This window comes from Lolium perenne, chromosome 4 (genome assembly GCF_019359855.2).
Source record: "Lolium perenne isolate Kyuss_39 chromosome 4, Kyuss_2.0, whole genome shotgun sequence".
Lineage (NCBI taxonomy): Eukaryota > Viridiplantae > Streptophyta > Magnoliopsida > Poales > Poaceae > Lolium > Lolium perenne.
Window position 1 is genome coordinate 58,670,227 of NC_067247.2, and position 18,117 is coordinate 58,688,343.

At 43.5% G+C, this 18,117-nt stretch overlaps 2 protein-coding genes and 1 non-coding gene across 3 annotated transcripts; all 3 read left to right on the top strand.

Moving 5' to 3' along the window:
• Positions 1-5,270: 5,270 nt before the first annotated feature.
• TRNAE-UUC (transfer RNA glutamic acid (anticodon UUC)) lies at positions 5,271-5,344 on the top strand. The gene has a single exon. It is a non-coding gene; the product is annotated as a tRNA-Glu (tRNA).
• Positions 5,345-7,929: 2,585 nt separating this feature from the next.
• On the top strand, positions 7,930-9,530 carry LOC127292652 (small ribosomal subunit protein uS9c). The gene is made up of 2 exons (XM_051322097.2): positions 7,930-8,354; positions 9,093-9,530. Exons 1-2 carry the CDS (start codon positions 8,004-8,006, stop codon positions 9,378-9,380), a joined length of 639 nt encoding a protein of 212 aa, XP_051178057.1. The 5' UTR covers positions 7,930-8,003; the 3' UTR covers positions 9,381-9,530.
• A 3,662-nt stretch (positions 9,531-13,192) lies between these two features.
• LOC127292653 (uncharacterized) lies at positions 13,193-16,406 on the top strand. Its single transcript, XM_051322098.2, has 8 exons — positions 13,193-13,349; positions 14,141-14,285; positions 14,374-14,496; positions 14,580-14,623; positions 14,707-14,832; positions 15,774-15,858; positions 15,947-16,003; positions 16,098-16,406. Exons 1-8 carry the CDS (start codon positions 13,285-13,287, stop codon positions 16,185-16,187), a joined length of 735 nt encoding a protein of 244 aa, XP_051178058.1. The 5' UTR covers positions 13,193-13,284; the 3' UTR covers positions 16,188-16,406.
• Positions 16,407-18,117: the final 1,711 nt, after the last annotated feature.

Genomic DNA, 18,117 nt, shown 5'->3' on the forward strand with positions numbered 1-18,117 from the left:
CGAGGATGTAGTTATTGATTACATTACGCACCATACTTAATGCAATTGTCTGTTGTTTGCAACTTAATACTGGAAGGGGTTCGGATGATAACCTGAAGGTGGACTTTTTAGGCATAGATGCATGCTGGATAGCGGTCTATGTACTTTGTCGTAATGCCCAATTAAATCTCACAATACTCATCATATCATGTATGTGCATGGTCATGCCCTCTTTATTTGTCAATTGCCCAACTGTAATTTGTTCACCCAACATGCTTATTCTTATGGGAGAGACACCTCTAGTGAACTGTGGACCCCGGTCCATTCTTTTAATCGAATACAATCTACTGCAATACTTGTTCTACTATTTTCTGCAAACAATCATCATCCACACTATACATCTAATCCTTTGTTACAGCAAGCCGGTGAGATTGACAACCTCACTGTTTCGTTGGGGCAAAGTACTTTGGTTGTATTGTGCAGGTTCCACGTTGGCGCCGGAATCCCTGGTGTTGCGCCGCACTACATCTCGCCGCCATCAACCTTCAACGTGCTTCTTGGCTCCTACTGGTTCGATAATCCTTGGTTTCTTACTGAGGGAAAACTTGCCGCTGTACGCATCACACCTTCCTCTTGGGGTCCCCAACGGACGCGTGCTGTACGCGTATCAATCCATGATCAAGAAGAACCTGAAGGAGTGGGAAGAGTGTTTGCCGCATGTAGAGTTTGCTTACAATAGGGCGGTACATTCTACCACGGAGCTATGTCATTTTGAGGTGGTGTATGGTTTCAAACCCATTACTCCACTTGACTTGTTGCCTTTACCCATACAAGAGAGAGTTAATATGGAGGCATCCAAGAGGGCAGATTTTGTGCGAAAAATCCATGTGAAGACCAAAGAGTTGATAGAAAAAAAGGCAAGAGAAATGCTGCAAGGATGAATAAGAAGCGCAAAGAGATGTTGTTCAAGCCTGGTGATATGGTCTGGGTACATTTTCGCAAGGATAGGTTCCCGAAGCTGCGGAAGTCTAAGTTGAAGCCTCGTGGTGCTGGTCCTTACAAAGTGCTTGCCAAGATCAATGATAATGCATATTCGATAGATCTTCCAGTTGATGAGTTTGGTGTCAGTAATTCTTTCAATGTTTCTGATTTGACACCATATGACGGAGAAGACCTTGGAGCGTCGGGGTCGACGCCTTTTGAAGGGGGGGGGGGAGATGATGAGGACATCCCTACTACACCACTACCTCCGTCATTGATAAATGAAGATGAACCTGCTGTGGAGCTCAAGTCCAATGAAGTTCGGATTGGACCAATTACAAGGGCTCGTGAGGAGCTACTTAAACAACAGGTGAACTTGTTTCTAAACGGTACTTTGATTGATGAGAACTTTATACTGCCTAAGTCCTATTACTTATGTATCATCAGGTATCAAGAAGAAACGAGCATCGCACGAGGAGGAGAGGAGCAGCTGGACATGAAGACGGACGTCAAGATGGACGTGAAGCTGGACATGGAGCTGGACATGAAGATATCTCATGGACGCGCGAGGGAGGAGCGGGAGGCATGCGCGAGAGGAGAAGAAGACGTCCAGGCCGGTCCAGCACCCGGTCCGACCGGCTGCCAGACCGGCCAACCCGGTCACTGACCCGGTCGACCGGGCGCCAACCTGACGAGATTTATCGTACCGGATGAAAACCGGAAAACCTCGCAACTATCCGGTTGCCGCCCGGTTGACCGGACCCCAGACCGGCCGACCCGGTTGCCGCCCGGTTGACCGGACCCCAGACCGGCCGATCCGGTCCCTGGCCCGGTTGACGGATTTGTCCGAGTCTGTCTCGACCAGATCTATTATGGGTCGGTTATTTTTATATCTTTTCGACCAGAACTCGTCCCGGACGCCTATATAAGTGCCCAGGACGCCCCCTAGCTGCTTTAGACCACGTTTAAGATAAACCCTAGTTCTTAGTTGTTTGCTCTAGCAAAACTATTGAATCCCTACACCATATTGCTTGATATTGTGTAGATCCTGAAAAAGTCTTGTGTGATCTGCTGTTCCATTGGAAATTAGACGGTTGCAACTTACCGCTTCGTAGTCGGCGGCTACGTGCGTAAGTGTGTGGAGTTGCGAATATCTTGAAGGGTTGAGAGCTGTTGCATTGGCGACAGGGACCAATTGAGAGATCTCGTTGCGTCATACAAGTTATCTTCCACTTCATCGTCGTGTATCTCCGCTGCCATCACCCCGTGATCATCATCACCACCGTTGCTTACTGAGAAGATCGAGCCACCCCTTATCAAGCTAGCGGTATAGTTATCATCCTGAAGGGTTAGGGTTTGGGACCAGATTGATTGCACCTAGAGCAATCTTCAACGTAGGTTATGAACATCTGTAGAGTAAAGACCACTCCTTCTGGCTAAGCATTGCACTTAAGTAAGGCTTTGATAACAACTGGGCGGGCAGGGTTTGAATCTGCCTTGAGAACCGTGGAAACGCAATCCCACTTCGTGCAAAGACACTGGCAAGGAGAAACTGTACGAGACACCGAGAAATCCAGAAGGCCGTTAAAAGTTAGTGTGTACCGTTATTATACTCGCAAGGTGTGCACTTTTTTTTAGATTGATGCTTTTGAAGTTTCGATCACTTTCATGATCTACGGCCAGGCAGCGGAGAATGGCAGGTGCTGCTTTTCTCTTCTTTCTTCCCATGGTGTTGTTGGCTTTGGACTTTTGATTTAGAAACTAGAACCACCTAACCAGCTAAGGAAGTGGGTAATTGGATTTCCGTTGATCAGTTAATTACCATGAAAACCAGCGACCCGCGCATCTCAACTTTCGGTTTTGACCTGCTTGACAGTACATATAGTTAATCTTAAGCAGTAGATCGTGGACAGCAATGTGAGAGAACACACTGCTCCGAACATAGAGCATGTCTAACAGACCCCTTATTTTTCTGCCCCTTAAAACGCGAGTAGAGGGTCCTGTATTCACTTTTCGTTGGCCGAAAACTCGTCCGAGCTAGCAGACCCCGTATCCCCATCCCGTAAAACAGAATCCTACGGAATATTCTGTTTTCAGCGGCGGCGCGCGGGTGGCTATGGCGGCGGCGCGGGGGAAACGGTTGGGAATTCTGAAATGTCCGCGCTCCCTAGTGAAATGGGATGAGGGGTTGGCCCTGTATTCAGCCTCCCGCCCCGTACAAGTAAGGGGCGAAGAGCCGCCCCGTAACCAAAACTGTAAAAATTCGATGCGGGGGCCTATTTTACGGGGTCTGCTAGACGGTCGGGTAGCGCCCAACCCCTTATTTCGGCAGTTATTATACGGGTTTGGCCCTTTTAAGGGGTCTGTTAGACATGCTCTTAGTGCTCACGGCATCCTCACGGGTTCGTTTTTGTTGACACGCACAGGACCCAGCTGCTATCTCGAGCCCGCCTAGCAAGAAGCATACTCCCTTCGTCTATAAATAAGTATACATGTAGATTTTTCAAGATAAATTATGAATTGAAGTGAAAAATACATTGGAAAGATGGATCTTTTTTTTAAGGCATGTGGTCGCGCTAATATTCGTCCACGCCGTTTCTAGAGTTCATCCCCCCCCCCTCTACACTCACATACACTCACATCACGTCGTGCGCCATGAGCAAGTCATGGCCCAAGAAGTCATGAAAGGACCATGATGCAGGGTCCTCGCACAGATCTGGCCACCGCAAGGAGAGGGACGTGAGCTACGTCCCCGTCCTCTACGCTCGTCGGCTCTACAGGTAGATTGCCCCGTGATGTGGGCATGCGTGAACCTGCTTGCAGGTTGGCTGCTGAACTCACGACGCGTGTCGGTGCCACCTGTGCCGTGGGAGGGGCGTGCGTGGTGCGACGAGGTCTAGGATGACCTGGCATTCGTGCCGGACTCGTTGAACTAAGACACCTTCGATTCCAAGGAGTTCGACCCATGCCGCCACACGAGGTACTTGTGCAGTGTCGGCTACTTGAGCCTCGATTACGGCGGTTGCCAAGGTGGCGACGATGAAGAGGACGACGACAACAACAACAAGGACTAGCGCGAGCTACCAGATTTGTTGTCCGTAAAGATGCAGGAGGTATAGCGTCCGTGCTGAGCGAGGAGGAGGCTAGCTCGAAGAGCTCGACACGCGGCATGGCCTTGTTTCATTTTAGGGTTTTATCGTTTAATTCACGTTGTATAAATAATTTCTATTTATTTATCAAATAGATGCGTGCTGCTACTGGGTCTGCCCGGCCCAAAATGATAAGGGTGGCCGGACAACTATTTATGTGTCTGCGACCTGACCTAGACGGCCAGACCGAACCTTTTTGGTGTTCGATTAGCGTTAGGCAGTTGGAAACACCCTCGGAAGCACCGAGTGTGTAGTTTTAAAGCTCGAGCTACACACAGCTCGTTCTTTTTGAAAATTTTGAAAATGGCATTGTAGGATTTCAAAAGAATCTGAAAATAAATCTTGATGCGCGCACGTCGGCTGCACCGCGTTTTTTTTTTTTTCACGAGTGACCAATCGCCTAAGACTAGTCATAGTGTACATGTTACTACTCTATGTTATTGGCTTCATAGTTGTTAGTGACGTTACAACCTCTCTCCTCTTTGTGCATATAGTTTGCGAGTAACTTCACTAATAACTCGCACGTTGTGAACATGGAGACATGGAGTACGTTGGCCGCCAATGGCTTGCCTAGCTTTGGATTTGGTTCACTGAACGGGACTGCCCTACCACTCCCTGGGAGACATGCACCTTGGAAGTGATGGAGAGGCGGCGGACGACGGTACGTGGCGCCGCGCTGTCGCTGACGACGGGACGAGCGAGCTGCCGGCGCTCGCGGGTCCGTGTCGCACTCTGCCGGCGTGCGCGGTGATTTCCCTGTCGCGCCCGTGCGGTCTGCCTCTCCATCGGATCCCTCGCACGTTGTCCTTGGCTGCTTGCCACCAGGCACCAGCACGCCTAGACTTTTCGGACCGCCGGCGCGGGCGTACGTTTCATGGCGGAAGCGTTTCACGGCTTGCCACCATGCATGCGTTCCATGGAGTACGTACGCAGTATTCAGTAGTTCTAGTACATAAACTGAACTTAAAAAGTCGGTAGGTCTCGGGAATGAATTACGCGTTTGAGAATTCCTGGAACATTATATACGGGAAAAGCATCACGATCCATCATACAGTAAATTATATGCTGATTGAATTTGAATCAAACGTTTGGAAATATTGCTAAGCCTTAAACGTCGTACTACTCGTACATATATATATTTAACGCGAAAGGCAATCACAATCCATTATCGTCCAGCCCGGTTAGGATACCTGGCTTTCACCCAGGCGACCCGGGTTCAAATCCCGGTAATGGAGGGCTCTTTTTGTTCCTTTTTTTTTTGCTATGGTTCTACTTTGACGGGCGCGGTGTCAGCCAAACTTTCTGTCACATGATCGGATGATGCGCTACGTAAACATGTTGTATTCTACATGAATCAGACGAAAATAAATCGAAATAGTAGTTCTTTGGTTGAATATAAGGTATAAACGTAAAGATGAAAGACACTTTGTACATATAATGGCATCCGAAAAATTTGAGCTTTTCCCCAAGGAGATGAAAGACACCTTTTGATAGGAATCCTATATGTAGTGTAAGAATTCAATCCATGATCCACAACAATCTAAAAGTTTCGTCCTTGTTGTTGGTATTTTTTATGTTTCCTATTATAATAGAAATAGAGTGTGGGTCTTCTCACACATTTCACGGTACAAAAGAAAACACTTAGAACAAGACGTGTTCCGGTGCCTCATGCAAATGTCGTCGCGCAGTGACACTATTGTCACGTCAATAGTTTTGGAGTATGTTCAGCCATCTCGTTGGAACATGACTTAGTCCCATGTGAGGCGAAGCGCTCGGGTCGGATGAGTTAGTCTTGAGCCCATATTATATGTGAAGACTATGGCACTAAAGATTTGGCTAAAATAGTGATTTGGATTGTTTGAGACTCCAAAATCCACCCCAAAGCTTCCTCCTCATCAGAATCGATACGAGTCATTTGTGACACTTCACGCTCAACTCTAGGATCCCTCGATGATTCTTGGACCTCTAGTCTTTCCATCATGAGTTTGTTTTCCAATGTGAGAGAGTGTGATATACATGAACATAGGCTATAGCCGTAGGATATGGGTTTTTGACACATGACTAAGGCTACCCTTAAGAAGAGAGAGAGTAGTTGTATGAGAGAAATTGTTGGAATGTGACTTAGTCTTATATGAGGAGAAACATTGGAAAGTAGGACGTGTTAGGGTCAACTGACCCCAATGAAATGAGATAAAGTTTTAGCCTAACAATATGTATTAGTGATGATTGATGAACACATATAATATGTTTGAAGATGGCCACCCTTGAGGGTTTGTTTGGTTAATCCATTTCGAAAGTGGATTGTAGTGGATTGGGGAGATTTTGACTTAGAGGAGATTTAATACCCCTCGATTCATGTCCAACTCAGCCAATCCTCATAAAAGCGAACAACATAATTTGAGAATTGAGACCCCCCCGACCACTTCAAAGCTTCCTCATCCTAGACATTGAAAGATTTGAATGTTTTGATGCTTCTCGACCTCAACTCTAGACGTCCTCAATGAGATTTAGGCTCCCCCTTGAGTTTGATTCTAGCGAGCGTGCGAGTGAATACATACACATGGGGATATAGTAGCCTATATAGTTTTTGGTAGATGACCAAAGCTACAATTGAAGGAGAGAGAAAGAAAGAATACAAGGAGAATTGTTGGTCTACAGTTGTCCATGATGAAGTAGTAGGAGGATATGGTGTAGACTAGTTCACTCATCCCTCCACCATCTTCCGTTCTTTCCTTTGGGCCTTTAACGTTGTCTTCCTATTTGTATGTTTGTCCTTTTTTTACTTGTGGATTTTTCTCAACTATGACACTTTGCCATACTATATGATACACAAGAGTAGAAAAGATAGTATGTAGAACCGCTGATAGGATTAGCTATTCTCACAACATTTATTTTGAACCCAATTTGCCTTTTCAGGAAAAATATGTCATAGATTAAAGTCCTACGCGATTCCTCCGGTCCTATCATCATATCAGGGTAGCCACAACCAAATTCTAGTCACCACCATGTGAATCAGCTACAATCACGAGCTTCTTAGGTTCCCCCTGTGTACGGTTACTAATTTGGCGGATATGGTGTTTTGTGGAATAAAGTTGCTCTAGGTTCATGTCATGGTTTACTACTCGAACGTACTTTACGGAGTCAATGGTTGTTACGACTCCTTCTTTCACGTTTTTTTTTTGTTCATCGATTCAACAACATTTTATCTCTTCCATCCAAGGTGTTTGGTCCTTAGTCAGGATGCTTTCAACGATCGTAGGTGCTCAGTTTTCAACGTGGATGGCTCATGAGGCTCTTCTAAACATGTGTAGCATGTGCATGCATGACATTCCGCAGCTTCGCCAGGGGATCATGTAGAAACACTGATGTGAAGGAAGTACCCGAGAAGTTGTGTATTACAACTATCTTCAAAGTTTGTTTTTAATTCCTTTTTGTTTTGTCGAGGTCTTTGTTTTTGAAAACACTGAGTATAACATATTCACATAGTCCACGTGTCACACAACTGTAAATTCCACAAAGCCATGTAAAAGAAATAACGAAATGGACACGGAATCACCGCATAAACCTCAATATCGACAAAAATGCCACATCCAACTCAAGGATAATCCGTTCAATAGGACCCAGAGAGCCAAACCTAGAGATCTTTGTTGGTCGTGTCTGTGTCGACTGTTTCGACATTTTGTACTTTCTTTTATGAAACAGTGAAGCTAGACTCACATGATTATTCTGACCGTTAACCTCACAAGTAAAGATTATCTTCGAGCGTTGATTTCCAATCTACCGCTGGAAAGAGGCTCGATGCGAAACTTCACTTCGCAGTAGCAGAGCGAAAGCTTATCCCCCCTGGGCCGCGGCCTATCCATCCCGCACGCCACAGAAGCAAGGTCCGCAACCATGGCGCTCTCCGTCTCCTCCCTGGCCTCCGCCTTCTCGCACCTCTCCCTCCCCTCCACCTCCGCCCCCCACGCGCCACCGCTCCTCCGCCTCCTCCCCTCCCCGCGCCGCGCGCCCCGCCTCGTCCTCCTCTCCGCCTCCGCGGCCGAGGGGCCCGAGGAGGTGCTGGCGGTCGAGACGGAGGAGGACGCGCTCGTCGGGCTCGCCCTGCGCAAGTACGTCAAGCAGCGCCTCCCGGGGGGCTTCGCCGCGCAGCGGATCACCGCCACGGGCCGCCGCAAGACCGCGTCCGCCCGCGTCGTCCTCCAGGAGGGCTCCGGGAAGGTCTTCATCAACTTCCGCGACGCCAAGGTTTGTTGTTATCTCCTTCCTCAATTCCACAAATGCACCTCCCGGCATCGCACTAGCATTAGCTATCTTCTGAAGTCTGAACTTTAAAAGGGATTTGAAAATGCTTGTTGCCTATGCTTGTAGTCAGCATGTCTGCTTCCCTTTGGTAATGTAGTATTCGGCGCGGTCATGCTTACAAGCAATGAATCATAGGCTGCATATGATGTTTCATGCTTCGAATTGGAGATAACTAGTTGGCCAGGTGTTAATTGGTTTACAAATGTCTGTATACTCAATAAATCCATCAACATAAAGGACAGTGGAGTTAGTTCACAGCTGTTAGGTTAATCAATTCGTCTTTGTGTATTTTGGTTTATGTTACGGCAGTGTACGGCCTACTCTCTGGTGGAAATTGGCGCCTGGCTGCATGATACTCAGTGGTGTACCAAGATTTGATCATGATACGGGCACGAGTTCAGACATTACATTTCAACCTTCATTCTCAGTGGTGTACACTACATGCAACTATTTTGTATGCATGATCTGTTCTGGTGCTAACTTATATAATGTCAAACACTAGCAATAGATGGCTTCAGCTGCATCACTGCTAAATAAGTAAATGATGTTGAAACAGCTTGACTCTGTCTTTATGTAGTTTGTATAGGCGCAACTTTTGTCTCAATGTACCTGAAGGTGCATGTGCTAATCTCAAACTTTTTTGATAAATTCAATGTGCGCTTATAAGTTGGGAATGTGCAGGAGTATTTGCAAGGAAACCCAATGTGGATGGAGTATTGCAAGGTCCCCCTGGCGACTCTAGGGTTTGAGAACAACTACGACGTCTTCGTGAAAGTTCAGGGAGGCGGGCTGTCAGGCCAGGCCCAGGCAATCTGCCTCGGCGTGGCTCGTGCGTTGCTGAAGATCAGCCCTGCCAACAGAGTCCCGCTGAGGTCAGAAGGCTTGCTGACAAGAGACACCCGTATTGTCGAAAGGAAGAAGGCGGGTCTCAGGAAGGCGCGCAAGCGCCCCCAGTTCTCCAAGCGTTAAGGAGGACAATACTTCGTTGCTGTTAGAGTCGTTTCAGTGCCATCTTTCCCCACTTGAAAAAAGCCCTCCCGTGTCATTGTTCTGTGCTGAACGCCACAGATTTGTAATATTCGTTTTTCTGAAAGCAATTTTCTTGAGGTTTTCTTGCAATCACTGCCCCAAGCTTGGCGTGGTCGCACAAGCTCGAACCATGGCTTTTGATTGAGTGAGCGTATAGTACATGGCCTTCTCTGTCGCTTGGTTGGATTGTGATCTGCTTGTAGTTCAAATGCTACTGTACAATGGAAAAAGTCAGTATCAAAACATATGCAATCAGCTGTCTTGAGATTTTGAGACTGGAAATTATGCTAGCTTAATTTCTGTTGAGTCACACAATTATGTTTCAAAGTTGAAGGAATTGGTGCCCTACCTGCAGGAGGATCTTGGGAATACTGAACAAATTAGAAGCCGAACTTGGAGTGCTCTCTGATTTGTTGGGAAGTAAAAGAGAGGATGACAGCCAGCCTGCTGCATCCGTTATTGTGGAGAGGCCTCTCTTCATTGACCGCCTCTTGTTTGTGTTGAGGTATCACTCAAGTCATGTACCCCTGATACTGAACTCGCCAAGGCAGTGGGTAAAGGATATTAGTGGTGCATCATTTGCCAGATTATCTTTGCCCCCACTAAGGCAATCAAGAGATTCTTTTGATTCGGCAGTATCTTTTACCTCCATGAGGCACACATTTGACAGCCCTAGGAGTCCTGGAAGTCAATTGTTTGACAGCCCCAGAAGACACCCAATTGCTGCTGCTTCTTTGTTTGGCGCTGATGATAGTTCCAATCCCAGACTTGATGAACTCAACAAGGCACTATGCATTACAGCTCACACTGTGTGGATAACATGGGTGACCGCTGAGTTATCCGACCTTCTTTCATATGCTCGTAATGGAGAAGATTCATTAGCATCAGCAACTCCTTTAAGGGTACACCCTCAGCTGCTACTCGTTTTTCATTCGTTGTTCTGAATCATTTGATCATTCTTAGTATATACAACACTGTTGTATCTAGTTATGTCATCTCATGCTATTCATACTATTAATAAGGCAGATTTTAGCTATGTTTCACAGGAAGATATCTATCTACAGTAACATTGGTGACACATAGCAATATCAACTTGTAAGAATTACGCACCCTATATGACATGACTGAACAAAAAGGAGGAATATCTGGAACAATGTAGATTGTAGACTTACTTTAAGAACTTTGGTTTTGCCTGTGGCAGAACCACAGTTCAGGAGTAATATCTCCTAGGATGGATAATAGAGTTGTACCTAAAGGTGCACCTTTCTGAGACACTAAATAATTATTTTTCCTATAGTTGTACTTTGAAGTGCATTTGTTTATATTCTGGCAAAAAAAAATGCATTTGCCTATATCCTGGCATTGCGTTCTAAATATTTCAGCATCACTCTATTGTTCCATCAAGCTATTTCACTGTAAAAGGAAACATCTTATCTTGATTACATATATAGACAAATGCATTTCAAAACAACCAGCACAATTCAAATAGCTCTTCCATCACTGCCTTCGCTGTACCTTGTATCTTTTCTTTACCAATCATGTCTGGAGATTCATAAAATCAGAGGGCACATCTTAGACAGAATTATATTGCAGAAATTTGCTTGTGATATTGTTCTGATACTTTCTTACTTCTAGAGAAGATGTTTGCCTGGTTGTTGTTGGTGGACAGATTAAATACGAGAGCAATGTTACAACAAGAAACTGTCCACTGAACACGGGATACAGTTGTGTTGTATGTCAGCAAGTGGTGCAATCCAGGGAACATCTTTTCTTCGAATGCCACTTTAGCTCGAGCTGCTGGAGCATCATGAATATTGACTGGGGTAGTAATTCTCTTGGCTTGGAGTCTTGCATTTCTTCGGTTGCAGCCGCGGCTTCATGGACAGGATCTCTATTCTATGAATACACAATCTTAGGGGTGTGGAACATATGCAAGTTGAGGAACAGAAAATATTTCGCCAATGTTCAGCCCACAAGAGAAGCCTGGCTAAGGCAATTCAAGTTGGATTTAGTGATATTAAAGATCAGAGTGAAGTCTGATCACTCTGATCTGCAGGAAGAAATAAAACCATCAATATGCAGTGGTTGTTGCTCTGTTCTTCACACGAAAAAAAAATGAAAGATGGGCAGGGCAGCACGATAGCGTACCAAACCGGAAGTTAGCCACTTCTCTTCATGAGTTCTGACCCAAGTTAACCACACATTGCCCTACTCAAAACGTGATCATTAGATACATCCATCAGCTCTGAAAACGCCCTTACAACCGACGACCATTTAGCAGTATCTTTCAGATAAGAACCGAAGACAAACAATTGTTCTAGAAAATCAAAAAAGAAAATCAACTGAAACAGGGGATACCAACCTGCAGCAGAAGCAGAAGAAACGACGAGAACAAGTAGTATTCCAACTGAAACTCTTATCAACTTTGTTGAAGCTCATATTCTTCTTTCTTGCACGTCCATCTTGATGAATGAATACAGAAATATGTAAGATAAAAGTTATCTTCAAAATTTTGCAAAAAAACGAATTACAATTCCTCGATTTGTAGCATGGATTGTAATAAATTTAGGATACCGCTATATAAGAGCACTTCAAAATTCAGACAACTGTCAAATATCCTTGTGCAAGTCAACTTGCAGGAGATCACAAATCCGTTGCAGTTCCACGAGAAGAAAAAGAAGGGAGATGAAAACATTAAAAAGAAAATGGTAGAGCTGTGGAGCAAAATAGTCAAATAGCATGATGGCTTCAGCATTTGAACAATAAAACTACACTATAGATTTCGGTACAACTGGGAAGATCGGATATGGAGGTAAGATTCTTTAGCTACAGTTTTGCAGTACCATGTACCTATCAAATGGGAAATGAGTATACACATATGATCAACTAAATTCACCTAATGAACAAATGTGTTTTTTATTGCCAATGTAATGAACAAATGTGTTATTTGTAGTAGCAACTTCAAACGCAAGGGGAGCATCAGATTCAGAGGGATACCGCACAAAAAAAATTATGAGAATGAAGAGCATCGCAAAAACTCCAAAGTTTGAGAAATCTAGACTACATAAGTAGATCCAGTAGCAAGATTCGAAATAACCATATGCATAGGTACCTAGCACACATATAGTAGATACAAAATGGTGATATAAACAATAAATCATTTGCTCATAGAAAACAATTGTTCCATGCAACATCACATGCTTTAATGTCAACTAAGCCGCCACTCTGGTTTTCAACCACTCAATCAGATTGATCACGCAAGGAATCTCACTAAGCCAAACATCATCGCACGATTTGGCTGACTCAAAGCACGAAACAGGTTTTTTGCGGGTCGTGCAGCACTAAACTCCTTAGTCAGGTCTATATTAAAACAGAACAGCCAATATTCCATAGAATAAGCTCTATATATTTTTGAAAAGTCAAACTAAGTAAATTTGACTAAGTTTTAGGAAAATAATGTTAATATGTACTATCCAAACTCAACACCATTAGACTCATTCTGAAATATGTTTTCACAAGATATCTATATACTATCATGTTTTTTTATAGGCTTTTCGTAAAGTTTGGCTAATCTTTACTTAGCTTCACTTCTTTAAAAAATATAGACTTTACTTTATGGAACGGAGGTAGTACTTGTGTGTGTAAGAGAAACTCCCTCCAACAAATGATATGCATAGACATCCATAGACCAAGACCACCGACGCCAACCTCCAAAGTCTTAGCCGCACACTCACACGCAAGGAAGACACACATAGACCAAGCCCACTGACTCCAACATCCCCAACTATTACCTTCCCCCTTTCCCGTCGATGGCACAAAAGGGAAAGGTTTTTGCCTCAATTGTATGCCAATTACCAAGTGGCCTCTCGTCAATCTGCATCCCTCGCTCGTCAAATCCTCAGCTCTCAGGTTCAGACTTATCTCCATCTTCCATATTCTCTACTTATCTCTTCCCAGTTAATCGTCGTGCATTACTGCTTGAAGAAAATTTTCGATTCCGCTCTTATTGGAGACAACGTGACTGAATGATGCGATTAATCCGCTTCTTCATTTCCTTTATTTTACCCATTTATACAATTCAAGGCGGAGCACAATTTACTGATGGCAAAAGCTGGGCGCGATTTATCTCGACAGTGTTTATCTCGGATTTTCCGTCAACAGTAGAGGGAGGGGATAACGCCATTGACCTTCAATTCTAATTCATAGTAACCGGAAACGGGGTTGATCGAGGGTGGGGAACGAGATCTGTGGCTGGGTCACGATCTCGTTCGATGGCCCCTAATGAGTACCTAGGATTGCAAAAGAGAATTCAGGGATTAGGGTACCCTGCCTCTTTTCTACCTTCCAGAACTCAGGGACGCCGCGCCATCGAACCGTCAAAAGGAAGAAGATAGGGAAAAATGGGCCTGGACTGGCCTTAGGTCAAGGCCTGATAGGCCTGATAGAGTTTTGTCCATGTATGATTGTTTCTGGTTATCTTTGTTTGGTCCTAGGCAAAATGAATTGTAGGATTGCTTGGCCAGAGGAGGCATTTGACAGTGAGTCAAAACTCTTTCTTGAAGAGGAGTTCTGAAACAAAGCCCACCTTCTCAGCTTTCAAAAGTTGTCTTTTTCTTATGAAGAAAATGCATTTCGAGGACTCACATTTCTTGAAGGGTATGATCTCCACTCAAAACTGGTAATACCTTTGTTGATTGTAGATTTGCAAAACTTATGGCTTCGAGCACTGGCAAAAAGCTCATTAAGATCGATGTGAGCTCGGATGTAGTGTGCCCTTGGTGCTTTATTGGAAAGAAGAATCTTGATAAAGCTATGGAACAAACCATGGACAAGTTCGATTTTGAGGTTTCATTTCTTTGAATCACTATCATGATATAAGTTCACAATTCTTACCAGCATGATGTCAGACTAGTGTGCCTCTCGGTACTTACAGGTTCGTTGGCATCCATTCTTTCTAAATCCCAATGCACCTAAGGAAGGTGTCAAGAAATCCGATTTCTACAAGACGAAGTTTGGCCCTGTTCAGTTTGAGCGTGCAACTGCTCGCATGACAGAGGTTCTCTCAGTTGACCTTGACCATGGTACTGTTGATTCACATGTCATATGATGTATTTAGCTGCTTATATGCTCCTTATGCAGATGTTCCGAGGACTTGGCTTTGAATATGACATGTCTGGACTCATGTTAGTGCATCCTTTTAAATTGTTCCATACACAGGATAATGTCCATCAGTTGTTAGTATGCTGACTTGAACATTGTAATGCAGTGGGAATACGATGGATTGCCATAGGCTCATAACACTTGCTGGACACCAAGGTTGCGAAAAACAAAATGCTCTTGTAGAAGAATTGTTCGTCAATTATCATTGCCAAGGAAAACATCTTGGTGATAGGTGAGTACTTATTGAACTCGATGAGGATGGACATTGTTGCACAATCTTGTTGCTTCTTCGTTTTTTGTTCTTACCTTAATCCTACATGTTATGTATTTTACGTTTGCATAAAGTATTATTCACTTGTAGTGTCCTCTGTGTATAATAACTGCTTTTAGTACTGACACATTATGCATATTCTTTGTTGGTAAAGGCACAATGCTGGTAATTATTTGGTATGTAACAGTTGCTGAGGCAAAATTGTGCGACAAGTCCTATGCCATGTACAAATCGCCTTCAACAGAAGATTTTTTTTATGACCATTTTCTTCTCCAAATGTGAGATACTCAAATGAAACAAAATCAAGTAATCCGTGTCCATTTATGTTGCATGTGCTGCATAATTTTATTTTCAGTATTGACACAAAAAATCGACATCCACTCTCTTCACGCTGGATCATAACTATGACCTTGTGGCCATGAATACAAATTATAGAACTTAACAAAAACAGAGGAGGTTGCCCATTGGATTCGTACGTGGTGCTCACTTCAACGTGCGGAGGCACCTGCGTTTTCTGGCCTATGGATGCAACCACATGGAAATGGTAGTGCGGGCTAGGCTCGACTGATATGGATGGTGGACTAGCAATATGAGTTTTGCCGCATGGGTGCATTCGGTTGTATCTTTTAAAGTATTTTCTTTCTTAGTAAGATTGTTTGAAACTTTGCAATAAAGGTGGCTGTCACAGGCTGCGGCCCCCTTTTTTAAAAAGAAAAAACAATAGAGCGTAAAATTAAAATTTAATTTGTTCCATGCTACTACCAAAGAAGTTTTTTGCTTTATGTTCTTGCAGGCATATTCCTCTAATCACCTTGCCCCACTTTCCTTTGCCTCAATCTATGTTTCTATGTTGACCATTGCTTTATGCAGTCTAACGAAATTCCTTTTCTAATTATATGAAGGCAAGTTCTCGTGAATGCTGCGAGAAAGTCGGGCATTGAAGGAGCAGAAGAATTGCTGGAAGACACTAGCAAAGGAGTTGATGAGGTATGATTTGCACTGCTAGTTTCTCCATGTTGCCACAACTATTTGTGAAAGGCCTGGACTGTCATAATCACTTTTCTGGTGGTACAAGGTTAAGGAAGAACTGAGCAAGTACTCTTCTGGCATTTCTGGAGTTCCTCACTTTGTGGTATGAATATTAATCAATTTACTTTTATTGTCATTTTCATCTTTTATATGATCTTTGACTTGTACATGATAACCTGTTGTGTTGTTTATTTCAGATCAATGGAAAATATCAACTCAGCGGTGGTCAGCCTTCAAACATATTCATGAGGACCTTCGAGGCGGCAGCAAAAAGTGGAGCCGAATAATTACTCAACAAACTTACAATATTCATGGATTACCTAGCATACTGTTATATACTTGTATGTACAAAATGAATAGAAGCAGAAGGTGTATAGGAACAAAAGGTGGCCTCCAAAAAAGAAGAATAAATATTACAAGTGATTTATAGTTTCATTATGAGAGATAATGTATGAACGCCATTATATTTGCCATATTCCTGATTTGATGATAGTTTCTGCAGTCTAGCTACTGTTGCTTTCGGAATCTCAAGTGTTTCCATTTTATATATTATGAGGATACACATGATATGAGGACATCTGGTCTTGCAATAGTTGGTCCTATCAAAACAGTAACTATTGTACTAAAAACTCCTAATTCTAATGTTGTAATGAGCAGTCTATTATTACTTGTGAAAAATTCTACCCGCACATGGCATGTTGTGTTTGTTTTAGTTGAGATTTGCAAACTATTCACCGCAAGGAATGGAGTTTTCATTCTCGGCAACTAATGTAAGTGGAAATAGAAAGTTGTGGGCCGGCTAATATCCAATTTCGATCTCGTCCATTAAGGCAAATACAGGTCCCAGAAATCCTAACTTCTGTTTCTACCTGATAACTAATCCTAGTCACATTTCAAACATTAACTTTATCTTTCTAAAATTTGTGATAAATCATGTAGTAGCAATAACTGGTGAAGTTTCCAGAGTTTCGTGCCTCAGTATTCCAAGCTAACATAATCACCAAACTTTTATCAGACTAACATCAGTTTGAAATGTCAGGATCGCACTGGGACAAATCATCAACTTTGTGGAGAAAAAGAAAAAAAATTATCTGCTCTAGAAAGAAAAGCGGTTTTTTGCGCTGCTTGAGGTTTCAGAAAACAATCTAGCGACTTGATTTCACGCTATGTAGACAGCCTACACAATTCAGGTCTTCAACATGCGCAAAGACTTGTGGCAGCATGGCTATTGAACCTTGTTGAATAGCATTACCTGCAATGGGGCAATTCAGTAGTCAAAATATTAGAAATGGTTTTTGCTAGATTCAAGCAAATACCAACTAATGCTTCTCTTTCTCAGGTAAAAGGATTCCTGATGAAAAGGAAATAAATTCAGACCGGTGGAATGCTACATTTGTCTTTCTTTGCATGCCAGAATAGATACATCATTAATGGCAGCACATCTGACAGAAATTTAGCAAAGATAATGGTTAACTATGAATAAATGTCAATCTGCTTTGCAACTGACAAAGGTGAAGAAGTAAGATATAAGTCTCATCGTACCAGAAAAAAACAAGGTGTTAGATTTGTTAATAGGACTGGAGTGGTACTTGTGTTCATTGACCTTCTAGGCATATTGGACAGTCATCTTGGCTGTCAGAAGTAACCATGACTTGTGTTCCCACGATCTTTTAACCATGTGATTGAGTTTTAAGGGATGGCCCGTGAGCCTTCTCAGCTGCGCGAACTGAGCTGATAGCAGAATTGTTGCTTTCTTCAAGTTAAATAGATTTCTGGAACTGCGTTGAAGCTTTGTCATGCCATGGCACTGCTCCATCTGATGGATGAACGCCCTGCGAACATAGCCCTGTGAAGCCCGATGGTTTGCTGATGAGAGACAAGAAGGTGGGTCTGAAGAAGGCGAAGTGTCCCCAATTCTCTAAGCGTTGAGGATACTCATTGTTGTTAGAGTCGTTCATTGCCATTTTTTCCCCACTTGATAGCTGGTTGGATTACGATCTAATTGCATTTCAAATGATATACATGAATATATGAGTATACAGGTTTGGAAATTGTGCTCTTTTTATTTTTATTTTGAAGACTTTGTTTGAGCTTGGAAATCATGCTGCTAGACAGTGGCAATGCAGAGTTGCAGACTACAGAAACACTGGCGAACAGAAATGCAAAGGCAGCAAAGCGAACCGGTTCACGCGAAAAACCGACCGAGCCAAACAAAGC

What these genes read in the sequence shown, in the direction of transcription:
- LOC127292652 (XM_051322097.2), top strand. Translation starts at nt 8,004, where the DNA reads ATGGCGCTCTCCGTCTCCTCCCTGGCCTCCGCCTTCTCGCACCTCTCC. An exon ending in TCAACTTCCGCGACGCCAAG is followed by an intron (nt 8,355 to 9,092) that starts GTTTGTTGTTAT and finishes GGGAATGTGCAG; the next exon opens with GAGTATTTGCAAGGAAACCC.
- LOC127292653 (XM_051322098.2), top strand. Translation starts at nt 13,285, where the DNA reads ATGCCAATTACCAAGTGGCCTCTCGTCAATCTGCATCCCTCGCTCGTC. An exon ending in TGGACAAGTTCGATTTTGAG is followed by an intron (nt 14,286 to 14,373) that starts GTTTCATTTCTT and finishes CGGTACTTACAG; the next exon opens with GTTCGTTGGCATCCATTCTT. An exon ending in CTAGCAAAGGAGTTGATGAG is followed by an intron (nt 15,859 to 15,946) that starts GTATGATTTGCA and finishes TGGTGGTACAAG; the next exon opens with GTTAAGGAAGAACTGAGCAA.